This window comes from Neophocaena asiaeorientalis, unplaced genomic scaffold (assembly GCF_003031525.2).
Source record: "Neophocaena asiaeorientalis asiaeorientalis breed wild unplaced genomic scaffold, Neophocaena_asiaeorientalis_V1.1 scaffold79, whole genome shotgun sequence".
NCBI lineage: Eukaryota > Metazoa > Chordata > Mammalia > Artiodactyla > Phocoenidae > Neophocaena > Neophocaena asiaeorientalis.
Genome location: NW_020175402.1, coordinates 4,704,106 through 4,720,100, shown reverse-complemented (window position 1 = coordinate 4,720,100; position 15,995 = coordinate 4,704,106). Strand labels below are relative to the sequence as shown.

The 15,995-nt window shown below is 44.3% G+C and overlaps 1 protein-coding gene across 2 annotated transcripts in view; it reads right to left on the bottom strand.

Moving 5' to 3' along the window:
* Positions 1-15,995, bottom strand: part of ARID1A (AT-rich interaction domain 1A) — a 70,097-nt gene that overhangs the window by 39,092 nt on the left and 15,010 nt on the right. For both annotated transcript variants that reach the window (XM_024766812.1, XM_024766813.1), the window contains exons 2-4: positions 4,630-4,842; positions 2,874-3,326; positions 1,756-1,872 (exon numbers count right to left, since the gene is read on the bottom strand). In XM_024766812.1, coding sequence (XP_024622580.1) covers positions 1,756-1,872; positions 2,874-3,326; positions 4,630-4,842 — 783 coding nt within the window. The remainder of the gene's footprint in view (positions 1-1,755; positions 1,873-2,873; positions 3,327-4,629; positions 4,843-15,995) is intronic.

Below are 15,995 nucleotides of genomic sequence, written 5' to 3'. Positions count from 1 at the left end.
CCCATTTGTATGAATCTACAGTAGAAGCCGGAACTTGGGAATGCTCCTTGTGATAGGCTAACCCAGGGACAACCCTCTCCTGGGCCCAAGAGGCTACCAGTGTCTTCACTTCAGAAGGTCAAATCAAGCTCTTGGATTCAACAGTATAAGGCCCTCAACCCTCAAAAGACACACAACATGTTTGTATGCTAGGTTTCTCAGGACTAAAAACTATCAAATACAGTCCAATCAAAAGGTCACTAGAAACAAGCAGAAACTTTTTGATGAGGAGCAACTTACAGCACTGGTAGAAATCCACCGATTTGGATTCTTGCCACAATATTGTGTACCTCACCCAGATTCAGCTACAGACCGTAGATGATGAGGGAGTGGTTACACAGTTCTGACTGAATCAGGTTAAAAAGCACATTCCAGTGAAGTTCAGGATGCAGAAAAGGATTGCAACAGACATTAATGAGAAGGGAACAAAGAGTGATTGCCTTATTCAGACACTTCCTCCCCCAATTCCTCAGCTGAGAAAGTCAACAGTCTCCGAAGTCCCATCTGACAATAGCTATTCATCCTGGCCTGGGAAGCCTGAATTACAGGTGCTGAGGGACTCCACAGACCTTGCCCTACTAAGGTTATGGCTCAGAGATCTTCAAGGGAAGCCACGGAGGCTTCACGATGAAGTGAGTTCCTGCCTCCCACCTATTCCTTAAAGATCCCAAAACCATTTTCTCCAAAGTCAGAATAAATGAAGAGACAAGCTTCAAATCCAAGTAGAATCAAAATTTCAAAAGAATCTTATTTGCATCTGTGGCTGAATTTCCATTTCCTAAACCGAAGCCAGATTTGTAATGGAAGGTTTGCTACCTGCAGTCTTACTAGATTTCAGAACATCCCATTTTATTCCTGTGCCCAGCCTAAGTGACTTGCCTACGTGTACTGGCAGAGCTAAGACGAAAGGTAAATGTTCCCAGAACCAGCCTGCTATTTAATGGTTGGTGTTAACTGCCTTTGAGTATCAAGTATAGTCCCTCTAAGATGATGATGATAACAGCTGACATTTATGGAGCACCTACAAGCACCAGTACTCTCTTTATATAAACTTATTTAATATTAACCTCTCCATGAAGTGGGTACTTAAAGAGTTTCATTTTACGGATGCAAAAACTAAGGCACGGAGAGGTTAAGTGACTTGCTCAAGGATCCAGAGTTAGCGGCAGAGTCAAAATGCAGACCCAGGAACTCTGAGTGTAGAGCCCAAGCTCTTAACCAGCAAACCACACTGCCTTTCTCAGGATACTGTCAGTCCATTCTATAAACACTAACCAAGCACCTGGGCACCAAAAACTCTACTAGACAAAAGCACCTATTCACACAAAACAACAACTAGAAAATCTGCTTTTACTCCGTCATGCTCAATGTGACAATCCATGCTGAATGCACCCCAGATCCTACCTCCTAGCTTACCGCTCAGACAAACACCTAAAAATTACGCCCTCAAAAGTAAGATGAACAAACAAAAAACTTTAAAACAGTGTTTAGATCTCTAAACAGAGATCACACACATATTCCTCCCTGGGCAGGCAACCAAAACAGACATTCTATAAGGTCAGTCCATAAATTCCTATTCAGAATTTTGAGCCTGAATTCAAGGAATAGCTCATCATTCATTTAGCTCAATACCACCAACACATCCAATCAGAAACTGGTTTTCTTTGCTTTTCTCTCTGCCCCCATCATCTTTTAGAGGGTGGCAGAAATACTCACAGGCAAGCTTGAAGGTCTTGACTGAAGACTCAGGTTCATATCTTCTTGCCCTCCCTTACTGGAGGTCATTGAGGGGGCTGAGGACGCCTGAGACCCAAATGAATCTTGAGATAACTCCTAAAACAAGAAAAACAAAAGCTGTGAGAGCTTGGTATTGATAAACCAGGCAAGCTTGCTTCATGATGAAAGGCCTATGGGACTCTCTTCAACAGGGGAAGCTAGGTGTGAGAGACTGCCCAATCACACACAATATTACCCAAAGGCAGAAAAAAACAAGTTGTGGCTCTTAAGAATGTCAACAGTGGACATAAGACTCTCTGATGGCACTCTTGACCATTTATCACCACCCACAGAAAGCTGTTACTTGGGGATAAATGCTAAAGTCTAGCTAACTACAAGTTATATCTATCAAGGAATGAGACCACCTGATTCAAAAACACCAACAAAAAACTCACGCTAGGACCTCTGCATTAAAATGAGTACTGCTTCCTTTAAAGATATTTATTCCAACAATGCCATCAATGCACAAAATCTTTAATGGACCTGTCATCACTCAGTCATTCTCCTCTTTCTGCTCCTTAAAGAATAAAGCCCAAGTTGTTATTTAGACTTTATCACCTACCTTGTTCATAGACATGGCTACAGATGAATTTTAGCTATTTCCCAAAATCAAATCCACTCTCAAAAAAATAAGAGATTTGCTACCACTGAGACTATTCTAAAGAATGTGATGTCAGCTCTGACAGCAGTTTCAAATGAAGGGCTCCAAAATATTTTGAGCAATAGCAGAATGGAATGGCAGTTGGATGAATGTACAGTACAGCCTCCCAAAGCGACTGTTTTAAAAAAGACCAAACTAACTTGGATGCTCAAGTTCTGAATTCTGAGTTAAAAAAAAAGAAAAAAAAAAAATCAGTCCCATTATCTTTATTTCTTTTCTGCCTATGCAACTTTCCATTGCCCTATTTCATGAGTATGGAGAGCTACAGGTTTTTATGCAGTTATATCTTTATTAGTTTCAATTAGAGAACCAATTTTGTAAGGCAAAGTTCTCATGACACCAGCCCCCAAAGTCTGCGGTCACACGTAGGGAAGGGCATGAGGAAGGGGCCTCTTACCTGTGGTGGAGGGAAGCGCTGCTGAGAATAGGCAGTTTGCTGTGACTGCTGAGACTGGGGCTGAGGGTACGCAGCCTGCTGGGAAAGCGTCGAGGATGCTGGCTGCTGAGGTGGCGGCTGCTGGTAAGGAGACTGTGCCTGCGGCTGTGAGTAGGGGGGCTGGCTCTGGGGGTGCTGCTGGGTGGTAGACTGCTGGGTGGGGTACGGGGTTGGGGACTGCTGATGGGGGGGCTGGGATGGCTGCTGGGAATACGGAGGCTGAGAGGACTGGAGCTGCGGTGGCTGAGACTGAGGCTGCTGCTGATATGAAGGCTGGGCGTGAGGGGTCTGGGATGGTGGCTGCTGGGAGTAGGGCTGCTGCTGCTGCTGGGGGTGAGGGCTTTGCTGGTTGTAATATGGAGCCTGGCCCTGCTGACCATACCCGCTGGGGCCTGGCTGTCCATAAGGTGGAATCTGTAAAAGGAAAGGATACTTTTAGCACTGACCCTTCCGGATGAAGAAAGGTGATTATGTCAGAAGCCATGCCCTGAAGATGGGTATACAAAGCCGGCAAGCCAAGCCTCACATTTAGAAAGCCCAGGGTTTTTCTACCAACCCTGTTAAACTGAGCCAGGAAGGACAGCCAGGCTGGGTTCCTAGTTGGTTTGTTCTTAAGTGGATTACATTCATTCGCAGAAAATTTACACTATTTAATAAAAATCTGGTCAACTTACAAGAGTTCAAGAACAGCTGTTTTCACCAATGAGTCTACTCTTTTTATCATGGCCTAGACTGTTTTTATAAGCGCTAGGAATCTGTATCCTAGCCACAACGAAGAGTCAAGAGCAGCCTGGCTCAGCCGACTGAAAACCTAGGGTTTAGTAAGCCAGATGGTATGCCAATCACTAAACTACCCTGGTTCTCTTTTTCATTTAGTCTTCATTCAAAAAGTATCTGACAGCCTACTTGCTTACTTGTTACCAGGCACTACTCTAGGCACCAGGGATATATCTGGCAAGGAGGGGGTAAAAAAAGACCAATAATATCCTTCCCAACTCTCCTCCATTTTCTCACTGAAAAAAAAAAGTGATTTTATATAAGGGCATACTTTGCTTTCAAGTCTTAGAAGTAAAGTTACGTCTTACATTCTATCCCTCACCATTTTCGGTATGAATATCACTCACATATAAATGGTAGAAAATGCTGTCAAAACAAAAAATGGCAATAAAAAGATGATGGTGCGGATGGTCAGATAAAAGGAGATGAGTAAAATCTTAGCATCTGCAATAGCACTGTTAGCATCTTTACTGCTCAATCTTCCCTTTTCCTGCTACTCCCAGTCCCTTCTAAACATTCACTTTAAACCAGACAGCTGTATGTTGAAGGCCTTGAGAACATGAAGGGCCTCTTCTCTCCCCAGGGCACATGGTATGAGCGGTTTTTCTTGGTAGCAGTGGATTGATTGGTGCTCAGCCACTGCCTTTTTCTTTCTTCCCACTTCCTTCAGAGATCGCCATTCAGTGGGTACAAGCAGGCCAGCCAGGTCAAAGAAGACAGATACGTATAGCAGGTGGCCAGGGAGCAGTTTTCCTTCAAGCACACACATGCGATGGTGACCACAACCTTGGCCTTGTACATAGCACAGTGAAACTAACTGAGTCAGCTGGCCTATGTTCCTTTCAAGAGGTTTGGAAGCCAAAGACACATTCTGATTCTATAGCTGAAGACCAGATCTTGGACAGCAACAAGGATTGAGGTAATCGGAGTCAACATCTACCTGCTGTGCATAAGAGAGGCCGCCCATGGTACTCTGCGCTCGGCCCTGCATGGTCATCGGGTACCGCTGCGGGGTCTGGGACCCATATGGCTGCCCTGGGTACCCATGTCCTTGCTGCGGTCCTGATGGAGGTCCCTGTTGTTGCGAGTATGGGTTAGTCCCGCCATATGGCTGAGGTCTCATCTTGCCCATCTGATCCATTGGACTGGATGGCTACAAAATAAAGAGCATTTCATTAACCTGAAGCTTTGATGTCCTCTAGCCAATATGAACACAAACCTTGGCATACAGGTCTGTATGCCACAAAGGAAAACAGTTACTGTGAAATAAAGTAATGGTATAGACCCAATAACCCTTGAGCAAGTCATTTAACCTTCCTCAGAACCTTGATTTTGTCATATGTAAAATGGAAACACCACCGGTTTGTGAAAGCATCTTCTAAGCTATATACTACTTTATAAGTGTGGTACTACTTGAGATCCAAGGAACGGGCCAGGTGTGGAGCAATGAATACACGTACTCTATGGTACAGAAAAATGAGAACAAAGGCCCTTCAGTTGGGAGGGGATGGTGCTGCTATACTCTGCCATGATCCTGTTCAATAACACCAGAACTGATGCTTTAATACTGTGGTAGGGAATTCAAATACACAAGCCTCTAGATGTTTTTATTCTTTAAACAGTGGCAACTTATTTCCTTGCACATCCAGAGCCCATTTGTGCTATGGCACGAGGACTTAAATTTATGCTTTCTTCCAACTGGGTATCATAGCTAAGTTACAGTTGTTGAGGGAATTGTGACCCTGAATTTATTTAGAGCCTTGTACAATTCAACTGAAAAGTTCACCTCCTTTAACATTCAAGAGCTTGAGGGTGTAAGGCAGGTAGAGATTATGTCTCTCTAAAAAACAAGATGCAGAGGTACCAATAATGGAACCTCAAAGCTCATAGGTATTTGGCTACAAACATAACTTCCAGCTCTTTGTGGTGCAACAGGATCAGTCAACTCATTCACTTTCTGACATAATTTTATCTTACTGGAGCTACGTAGAACAGAGGCCCAGCACACTTTCCCCTCCCAGAGATGCCTACCTACATCTACTGGTGGTGAGAAGGGAAGGAGTATCTCTAAGCACTTAAATAGATACACCCAAGTTGCCAAGTAGGCCTGCACCTGACATAAAACTTGAAAACTGAATCTTAAATTGGGGATGGGGAGTAGGTATTAAGGAATTCAGTGGTTCTCAAACTTCAGAATGCATCAGAATCACCCGGAGGGCTTGTTAAAACACACACTGCTGGGACCCATCCCCAGGGTACGATTCTGTAGGTTGAGGGGTGGGCCTAAGATATGCATTTATAGCAGTTCCCAGGTGATACTGATGCTGCTGGTCCAGGGACCACCATACTTTAAGAACCACTGGCCTAGATTACACCTAGGCTCCCTTCTGGTTCTATTATTCTATAATTAATAAATTATTCTAATTTTTTTTTTTTTTGCAGCACACTACCTAAGTGTTTTATAATAATGAAGAAGTCGAGCTGTCATGAGGAAAATGGCTAAGATAAAAAGCCACAGAGACTATTCTTCTAAATATTAACCGAAAAAAAGCAGAAACGAAGTTCTCTTTTAGGCTGCAGCTGAAATCTCACCTTAAAAGGTAAACACTGAAACCTCCCAGGTTTCCAAACTACGAGAATCATAGTAAAACCGTGTCCCAAATCACTACTACATGTCAATATCATTAAAGTGCTATTTCCAACAATCATAACTAAACAATTTTTGCCCAGACCTGCCTCTGTATCAGAAGCTCCAATAACATTCCCGATCATAACTTTGGAGCCACGTGGATTCTTTTGGGCCTGTTTAGGAAGTTCAAATTCAACAATCAAACTAGTGAGTAATAAATAGCATGTGGTCTTCCCCAGATACACCTGGCAATGGAGCCAAAACATCACCATTCTCTCCTACAAAGAGCTCAGGGGCTTACACAGACACATCACGCCGCAAATAACAAGGAGATCCTCATCTTATCCTAGACTGCAGCTGCTGTCCACGTGGCCCCCAGGTGAAGAGACTACATTTGCTGAACAGAGACCAGCCCACTCTGGGTATCTCTGTCAGTCTAGATCTCAACACACAAGGGGCAGTCATTACCATGGTTACTATGGAGCTTCTAGAGCAGCAGCTATTAACCACAGCTACCGATCACCTGTGAGAAGCTGCACAAATGCCTGGGCCTCTCCCTAGAGATTCCAATTTAGCGAGTCTAGAAAGGCTTGGGCTCCCTCCCCCTAAACCCCTTAAGATCCTTGGATGATTCGTGTGTGTGTCTGTGCGTGTGTGTGTGTGTGTGTGTGTGTGTGTGTGTGTGTGTGTGTGTGGCAATGCATGGCTTGTGGGATCTTAGTTCTTAGTTCCCCAACCAGGGATTGAACCCAGGCCACGGCAGTGAAAGCGCCAAGTCCTAACCACTGGACTGCCAGGAAGTTCCCTAGTTCTAATATATATTACTAGCTGAGAACCAGTGATCTAGAGAAACACTGCCCCATAAAATTTTCTGTGTTGTGTGACTATTAAGTACTTGAAATATGCCTAGTGTGACTTAGGAACTGAATTCTTTTTATATACTTTAAATTCAGATAACCACACGCAGCCGGTGGTTATATTGGATCGCACAGTTCTAGAGCAATACTCACAAATCATTTTCACCTCCCCCTGCTCAACAACAGCCCCAAACTTCCTACCTACCACATCATGTACAGTATCAAATAGAAAGAGCAAAGAAAGTAATAAATCGACAGACTTGGGTTCAAATCCTAACTCTTGTCACTGACCTTGAGCACATCAATTCTTTAACTAAAATGCACATAACTGGGGCTTCCCAGGTGATGCAGTGGTTAAGAATCCACCTGCCAATGCAGGGGACACGGGTTCGAGCCCTGGTCCAGGAAGATCCCACATGCTGCGGAGCAACTAAGCCCGTGCGTCACAACTACTGAGCCTGTGCTCTAGAGCCCATGTACCACAACTACTGAAGCCCGCACGCCTAGAGCCCATGCTCCGCAACAAGAGAAGCCTGCGCACCGCGACGAAGAGTAGCTCCCACTCACCGCAACCAGAGAAGGCCCACGTGCACCATCAAAGACCCAACACAGCCAAAAAACAAAAACAAAAAAAACATAAAATGCACATAACACACTTCACACAGTGCCTGGTACTTAAACACCCAATGAATAGTAGCTATTATCAATAATGATAAATAGTGCTTCTGCCTGGCTCTAAAATGTGCCACAGTGCTCCAGTTCTCCGCATTTTTCAGCCTCATGCCAGACTTCCCACGTGTCCAGCTCTACGCAATAGTACCCTGCCATGCCCTCCTGTCCACAATGGCTTCCACCAGCAGAAACCCAACCCTTCAACATGAAGCCACTTCCCACTTCTTTAGCACATTCTGTTCTTTCACACTTCTAAATGTCCTATTGTAAAATCAGTCAGAATCATAGGTTTAGCACTTAGTTGTCCAGCTAACTGACTGCATCTCTCGAGACTAAGTTCTCAGCAATCGGAGATCAGGTATTTTATCTTCAAAGTCCCCCGAAAGACCCCAAGTGCAGAACTAGGGCTCAGGAACTTCACTGTGCCAGGCTGCCCTACTTTAACAAGTGGGTAGGGGATACTATGGGAAGAAAGCCTAGATTAAACCACCTAGCCAAAGGGCCAGGGACACCCCTAAACCCTAAACCAGGTTATGACTTTGAGGGCAGAAAAAAATGGGGACTGAACTGAAAAAGCAAAGGGGAGGGTAGAACAAACAGTCAAGGAAGAATGAGCACAGCTCTGAGGAGACTCTTAAGTGCCATCCTTAAGTGCCTCTCCTATAACCAGAGAGGTCTTCAAACCACACAGGCATCCACAAACACACTGCTTAAAAACAAAAGGCTAAAGGCAAGTTACTCCCCCCTACTCACCACCCCCGCCCCATGTCTCACATCAGGGTGCCTGCACTCCCAATTGAGGACAGCTACTAAAGGGTTCAAGGATTCTTCCATTACTTTAGAAATTCCTTGCAGACTAAAAATAAACGCAAGTTAAAAAAATTCTTATTCTAGGGCTTCCCTGGTGGCGCAGTGGTTGAGAGTCCGCCTGCCAATGCAGGGGACATGGGTTCGTGCCCCGGTCCGGGAAGATCCCACATGCCGTGGAGCGGCTGGGCCTGTGAGCCATGGCCGCTGAGCCTGCACGTCCGGAGCCTGTGCCCCACAACGGGAGAGGCCACAACGGTGAGAGGCCCGCGTACCGCAAAAAAAAAAAAATTCTTATTCTAAAAAATGAGATTAAGACATTTCCCTTTCCTGGACATCAGATTTCTGACCCCTTCCCTTCACTAAAGAGTTATAATAAACGGAATACACAGCCTAGCAACTAAAATATATTCGGTTCAACCAGATTACTCTGGTCTCATGTCAAAGTTAAACATCTGCTCATATCGGAAGGGGAGGTAGGCAGGGACTGAACTCACACTTCTGACATTTAATACCATTGTGAAAGATTTGTGATTTGCAGTTATAGATGAAATGTCATCTTCCAATCTTTCATAACAGAGAAGGGGCCTTAAATCTTCACTAATCAGTTTTTTTGGAAAGTAGCAATTTCAGCCGAGAAAAATCCCTACTACATACAAGATAGAAAAACCAGTATCAGCAGTCTGCAGGCACCAAGGAAGAGGCAGAGGATGGGAAACACCAAAGAGCCAGAGATTCCTCTCTGGGAAAGACAGAGAGGAAATCCCTTCAATGGGAAACCACAGGAGTAGATTACTGTGATTACACTTCAAAAGCAAAGGCTCTGCCACAAAGACACATAATTGAGAGGAAAATGCTGCCCCCTTGATCAGGGAAGTCGGGCCCCCTGCTATATACTCTCCTGCATTCATAAAAAATAAAAATAAGAGGAAAAGAGCCATAAGAAAACCCCCATCTCTATTCACCACTTATCTCTTTCCAGATCACTGGACGTGTTACAAACTGCCTGCCAAATGAAATGCATCAAAAGTTGCAGTTTCCCTAGGCATCAAAGGCAAGGATGCCTAGCAGGCTGGTCCCTTTGAATATATTCAGAACAAACAGCTTACAGACTAACCACTTGCACAGAGTTTCCCTGCTCTAAGCAAATGGAATTAAAAGCCCCTCCAGATCAGAGGGCTAATGGAATCCCTTACAACTTCTTATTGCACCAAGGAAAGCCATAACGACCTAAGGGGTTGCTGAGATATAACACACTGGACTTCAAATTCTCCAACTTCTGATCACAACTGATGGAGAAGAGAGCAGAGAAGGCGGGGCCAGGGACTCCAACTTCAAAGTGAGAGATACTGTTCACCAAAATGCACCACACCACATGCAGTGGCACCAGGAAAGAGAAACTTCTTAATTTTCTTGAAATAAAAGTCCAACTGAGGAAAGTTCCAGGCTTCAGTCCCAATCCAAAGATGCAGAAAGGAAGTGACCGTGTAGCAAACCAAAGGAGCCAGATTTGGTACCCAAGGACCAGCAAGAACATGACTGGAGAGAGATGGACCGGGCTGCCAAAAATGTGTCCATCAGAAAGCAGAAGTCCTGACTACCACTTGTCCTGTCACCCTAAATGCCAACTAGTTGAGGCTAGTAGAAACCTAGAATATTATTTCTTACTCATTGCGCTTTCAATTTATTCCTGGCCAGATTTGTTGTATGACTTTTAATAACAACAATAAAAAAAAGCATCCCTGGCTCTTTAACCAAAAGAACCACCTAATTGATTCCCACAGTAATTAACCTGCATTTTACCTCAGAGAGCGGTAGTTAAGGAAGTCGGCACTGCTATTTATAACTCATCTCAAATTGAGGGCAGACTGCCTAAAATCTAACACATCCCAGCTGTACTCCTGTTTGAACTGGGGCCAAGGGAATTTTTTAAAGCAATCTTGGCACCGAATGAATGACACCAACAGTATGAGAGCTCGAGCGGTTGTGTTGTGGTGACGTAGCACTGGAGGTGGAATGGGAGGGGGCCAGTGTACTGTGATCCCTCTCGTGCACGCCTGCTGCTTGCTGAGTCCCAGTACAGTAAGCTGGGAACCGCCCACTGAGAGCCAAACACAGGAAAAGGCTTTTCCTGTGGAACGCCTTGAAGTGAGAAACACATGGCTAATCTGCATAAACGCGAAGCCGCACCACCCCTGCCAGGAAGGTTAGTGCTCGGAATCTCTGGCCATGAAGCTGGCTGCCTGGGAGGACTTGGACTGGCGCCTGATAACCCAGAAAGAGCCGAAAGAACAGATGGGTAAGGACCCCGGCAGAAAACAGCCCCAGGTCACGTGACTCGCCACATGGCCCCGCCAGCACAAACTATTGTCTGGCTGTGGAGCTCCCATACAAAGGCACCCAGCCTCGGCTTCCTGTGATTACAGGGACAGGCGGCAGCTGTTGATCCAGTTTCCCTATGGGACGCTCCCCTACTGAGGAGCATTCCAGGGAGGGATAAATACAAAAGTTAAGGCCTCTCCCAACCAACGTGCTCTCAGCTTCCCGCAAGCTCCACGTGGCCCCACACTCAGATCTGAGGAAGGACAGAGTAGATTCCATAGAGAGAACCACCCTTTGCACCCCGATACACGTGAGCTGACCAGCATAAATCATTCTCACAGTGCCCCCCTCCCCAGCCACACAGACATCTGTATCCTCATCCTGTTTTTTCTCACTCCTCCAGTACACTTCATGGCTATGAAGACTGGTCTAGGGGCCCAACCCCAATCAAGGAAAAACTGCCCAGAAACCTGCATTTAGTTCTATCCCCAGACCCTGCCTCCTAAAATAAGGAGATTCCTTCCCTTCATTTTGTTTTGCATTTAAACAGTCATGTGCCCACTGTTTATGTGACCCAGGATAACAAGAGATTCTTCACTTCCTATTTGGCCTCACCAGAGACATCACTGATTTCCTGAAGCTATACTGATGATAAGAAAATAAAAATCTCTCATCAGATATACCAACACCTGACCCAGGAGATCAACCCACTCAGCCTATGTTTCTTATCATTCATAACCTGAGAATCACACCCCATTTTTCTACTTCACAAGAGACTGAAAACAATTCTTTCATTTTAGCTCTAGTTCATTCCAGTTCTCAACAAACTGGCCATATGCCTATGGTGAGAGAGGAATTACCAACAACTAGTTTACAACTACCACCTGAAAGAGACAGTTTTTTAAAAAATTCTTTCAGCATTCCGTAAGTGTCCAAGTTGAATATAAATAAAAAACCCAAAGTCAATTAAAAGTTCTATCTACCCCATTCTGTTTACAGAAACGATTCTTGAAGATCAGGGCACATTCCCCTTTGCAGCCTTAAGAGCCCATTTCAAAGACATGACCTGAAGCATCAAGCTGACTGAACTCCTAGGAGGGGCTGCAACCTGACAACAGACTCAGGACCTTCCAACCCACACTGTCTCTAATGTGATAGAGAACAAGACAAGATGCCTGGCTCTCTCCCTGGCTCAGAGGTATTTAGGCTACTGTGCTCCATCTTTCCAGACCAGAAAAATCAGAAAAAAACTCACTAAGGGTAGAAAAAAGAGACCGAATGGGGAAAGGTCACTGAATCTTCCACAAAACTCAAACAAATTATGAGAGCCAACCGTAATAACCACCTCGCAGCTGTCCCCCAGAAGAGGCGTGACAGAAAAACCACAACCAGGTGGCTGGCATTTCTTTATTTCTTCGCTGGGTCCTGAAAGAGCTCTTCAAATAAAGCAAGTAGAGCATTAAAGTAATAAATTCCCCAACAAATGATAAAGTTCTTCTCATCCAGAGCACTTTCATTAGCCACCTTTCAAAGAGAAAGTGCTCTTCCAAAAATGATGATCCCTTTTTCAGAAGACCAAACTTAGCTAACCGATTTCTCCCAATTTCCAATGAATTACAAAAGCCTCTAAGAAAGACACATACCTTCTTGAGAAAGAATTCTTCAGGTACTACTTAAAACCCAGGTATATAATATATAAAACAGTAAGGCCCCAAGACAATGATTAAACAAGAATGAAATGCCATTTGATAAAATTAAACATCCCCCTGTTTACAACTTTTTAATCTCAAGAGTAAGACAGCATTACAACACGGTGAAAAGAGTACACTAGATAGACTAAGACAATGCCTGAGTTTCAATCCCAGTTCTCTGATCAACTGGGGAGAGAGGGGTAGGCACTAATCAGGCTGTACCTAACCTCTTCAGCTACACACTTGAATCCTGCCCTCTAGATTCTGAATCAGCAGCTCTGGGATGGGGCCAGGAATCTCCTCGGGCAATTCTCATGTCCAGTCTGGGAGCATTTGGGCTGCATGGCCTCCCTCCAAATCTCCTCCCATCTCCAGCACAGAATGACCCTAGAACTCAGAATCACGTTCAGCTTCCTTAGCCATCCTATGGTCTGAAGAGGGCAGTGCCTGGCCAATAGAGAAAAACTAGGAACGGACCTCAGATTCCCAAATAAGCAGCATTCTCAAAGCCAAGATTTCCCAAATTCTTATACTTAATCCCCAACTGCCTTGTTCACCTGACCACCTATTACTAACAATACTATATGCTTTACTTATTTACCTTGTTCACTGTCTGTATCCTAGACTAGAACATAAACTCCGGGAAGGTAGACATCCGTGTGTAAAACAAACTTTCCTACTTTAAAAGAGGAAAAGAAAGGGGACTGTGAAAGAGAAAGTGGAATTCTAGAGGTCTTGGCAATTCCTAACCTCTTTCATGCTGAGAGGAAACGCTTTGGTTCAACACAGTAAGTCCTAAGAGCTCTGCCTCCACAATGCCTTCAACTTCTCTGTCCCTCAGTTTCTACATCAACAGAATAGAGACGGCAGTAGTAGCACCCTCAAGGTTGAATAAGTTAATACATTAAAACGAAACAAAACATTGTTCTTCAAACCAGCTGGACATGCTCCAGCCTCAGAGTCTTTGTATTCACTGATCTCTCCACCTGGAATACTCTTTCTTCTCTCAGGTATTAGTATAGCTCTCTCACATCAAGTATCACTTCATTTTGGCCTCCCCTGGTGTACCCATTTAAGATTTCAATCCTGCACACTTCTTAATAGTTGATCCCTGATTAACTTTGCTCCTGAGCACATATCACTAAGCATACTATATACTAAAGTTTACTTATTTATCTTGTTTAAAGTCTATATCCTAGACTAGTATAAGCTACAAGGCTAGAATACAAGGTATGTGTCTGTGTTTGATTGCTATAACCTCCAGCACCCAAAATGTTAGCTATTATCATCCTACACAAGTTCCAAATTTCTAAGCAATAAAGCTTAGAAACCAGACCCAGGTCTGGTCCCACACACTCAAGACCAGAAACCCAAAGTGGTCAACTAGAAGTTAACTAACAATCAAATAAATTACTTCCCTCTCTCCATACTCAATAGGAGAAAAAGCAGAATGGAGCTGAAAGCAGTTTCAAAATACCCACTTAAAAAACAAGAATACTACAGGACTTCCCTGGTGGTGCAGTGGTTAAGAATCCGCCTGCCGGGCTTCCCCGGTGGCGCAGTGGTTGAGAGTCCGCCTGCCGATGCAGGGGACACGGGTTTGTGCCCCGGTCCGGGAAGATCCCACATGCCGAAGGGTGGCTAGGCCCATGAGCCATGGCCGCTGAGCTTGCGCGTCTGGAGCCTGTGCTCCGCAACGGGAGAGGCCACAACAGTGAGAGGCCCGCGTACCGCAAAAAAGAAAAAAAAAAAATTCCCCTGCCAATGCAGGGGACATGGGTTCGAGCCCTGATCCAGGAAGATCCCACATGCCGCGGAGCAACTAACCCTGTGTGCCACAACTACTGAGGCCACGTGCCTAGAGCCTGTGCTCTGCAACAAAGAGAAGCCACCGCAATAAGACGACTTTGGTGCACTGCAACGAAGAGTAGCCCCCATGTACAGCAACGAAGACCCAACGCAGCCAAAAATAAATAAATATTTTTTTAAAATAAAGAAAATTTAAACACACACACAAGTTAGACACCAAAAGGGTTGACCAGTCCAGTTCTCAAGCTCTACCTACTTTCAGTCTGTTCTCCCAAAGGAATTTGTTCAATAGCTCCTTCCAAGAATCCTGACAGTAAAGCCCAACGGTTTTCAACCAGGGCAATACTAGCCCCTGAGAAGTGTTTGGAAACCAATGTACGAAAGTGCCTTTTAGGTTATCACAGCGATTCTGTGGTATTACCGGCATTTATTACCTGGGGAGCAGGATGCCAAATGTCCTGCAATGCATCTCCACACAAAGAAGAGCCTCACTGAGAAATAATGGACTCTAGCCCATTACAAGTCCAGTCTGAGATGGAGAATTTCCTGTAACAATTGACCCTGGAGCAGTGATGGGAAAGGGAATCAGAACTGACTGGCACCTATCCCAAGAGCTCAACAGTACAAAGTCACCCACTAGCCAAGGTAATCATAAATCAAAATTTACTTTATGAAATAGTTGGAAAATAATTTACTGAAGGCGGTACTTCCCCAGTGCATTAATACAATTATAATTATATAGTTATTTGTGATTATTTATATATATCTTTCCCTACTAGAAAGTACTCCATGGCATTATGAACCCTGTTGCCTGATACACCGTAGAAGCTCCTTAAGTAGCTGTTACATTACTGTAAGCAACTGCCAAATGGTAGGCAGGTACTCACAGGTTTTTCAAAAGAAGTTTTGCCACAAGATTTCTTACACTGGCAAGTCCCAACTATTGTATGCTTTAAATTAGACAATATTTCAGTAACAGGACCGGACAATTAAGTGAGCTAAAAAACAAGTTCTTATCCTGAAAATTCTTGAGAAATGGGGCATATGATCAAAGTCCAAGAAAACCTGATGGTATACAAGGAAAACAGGTTGGTATACTTGCCTTCCAGTATATGCTTAATAATTAAAAACTTAACAATATACAGACCTGACTACCCACACGAGGTGTTATGGGTTGACATCAGAAAAAAGTATTTCCTCCCACAAACCATCCTTTGGTGCTTCTACTAGGGAAAGGACCTTATTGTGGATGGACCGCAGCCCAACTGAGTAGGTTAAGAATGAAGCACTAAGTAGGTTTAGACATTTTCTTCCCTACCTATTTGTCATTTATCAGGAATTGATATGGTACACTTAAGGGATACATGGAGAGGCAAGGGGCACATAGCCTTTCAAACAGAGCTTTACCCAGGAGAGTATATATCAACTTTTCAGTAAAGACAACACTTCTAAATCACACCTAGTTCTTTTGACCTAGTTTCTAAAATACTACTCCCTCTTCCATATGTTAAATTGCTTT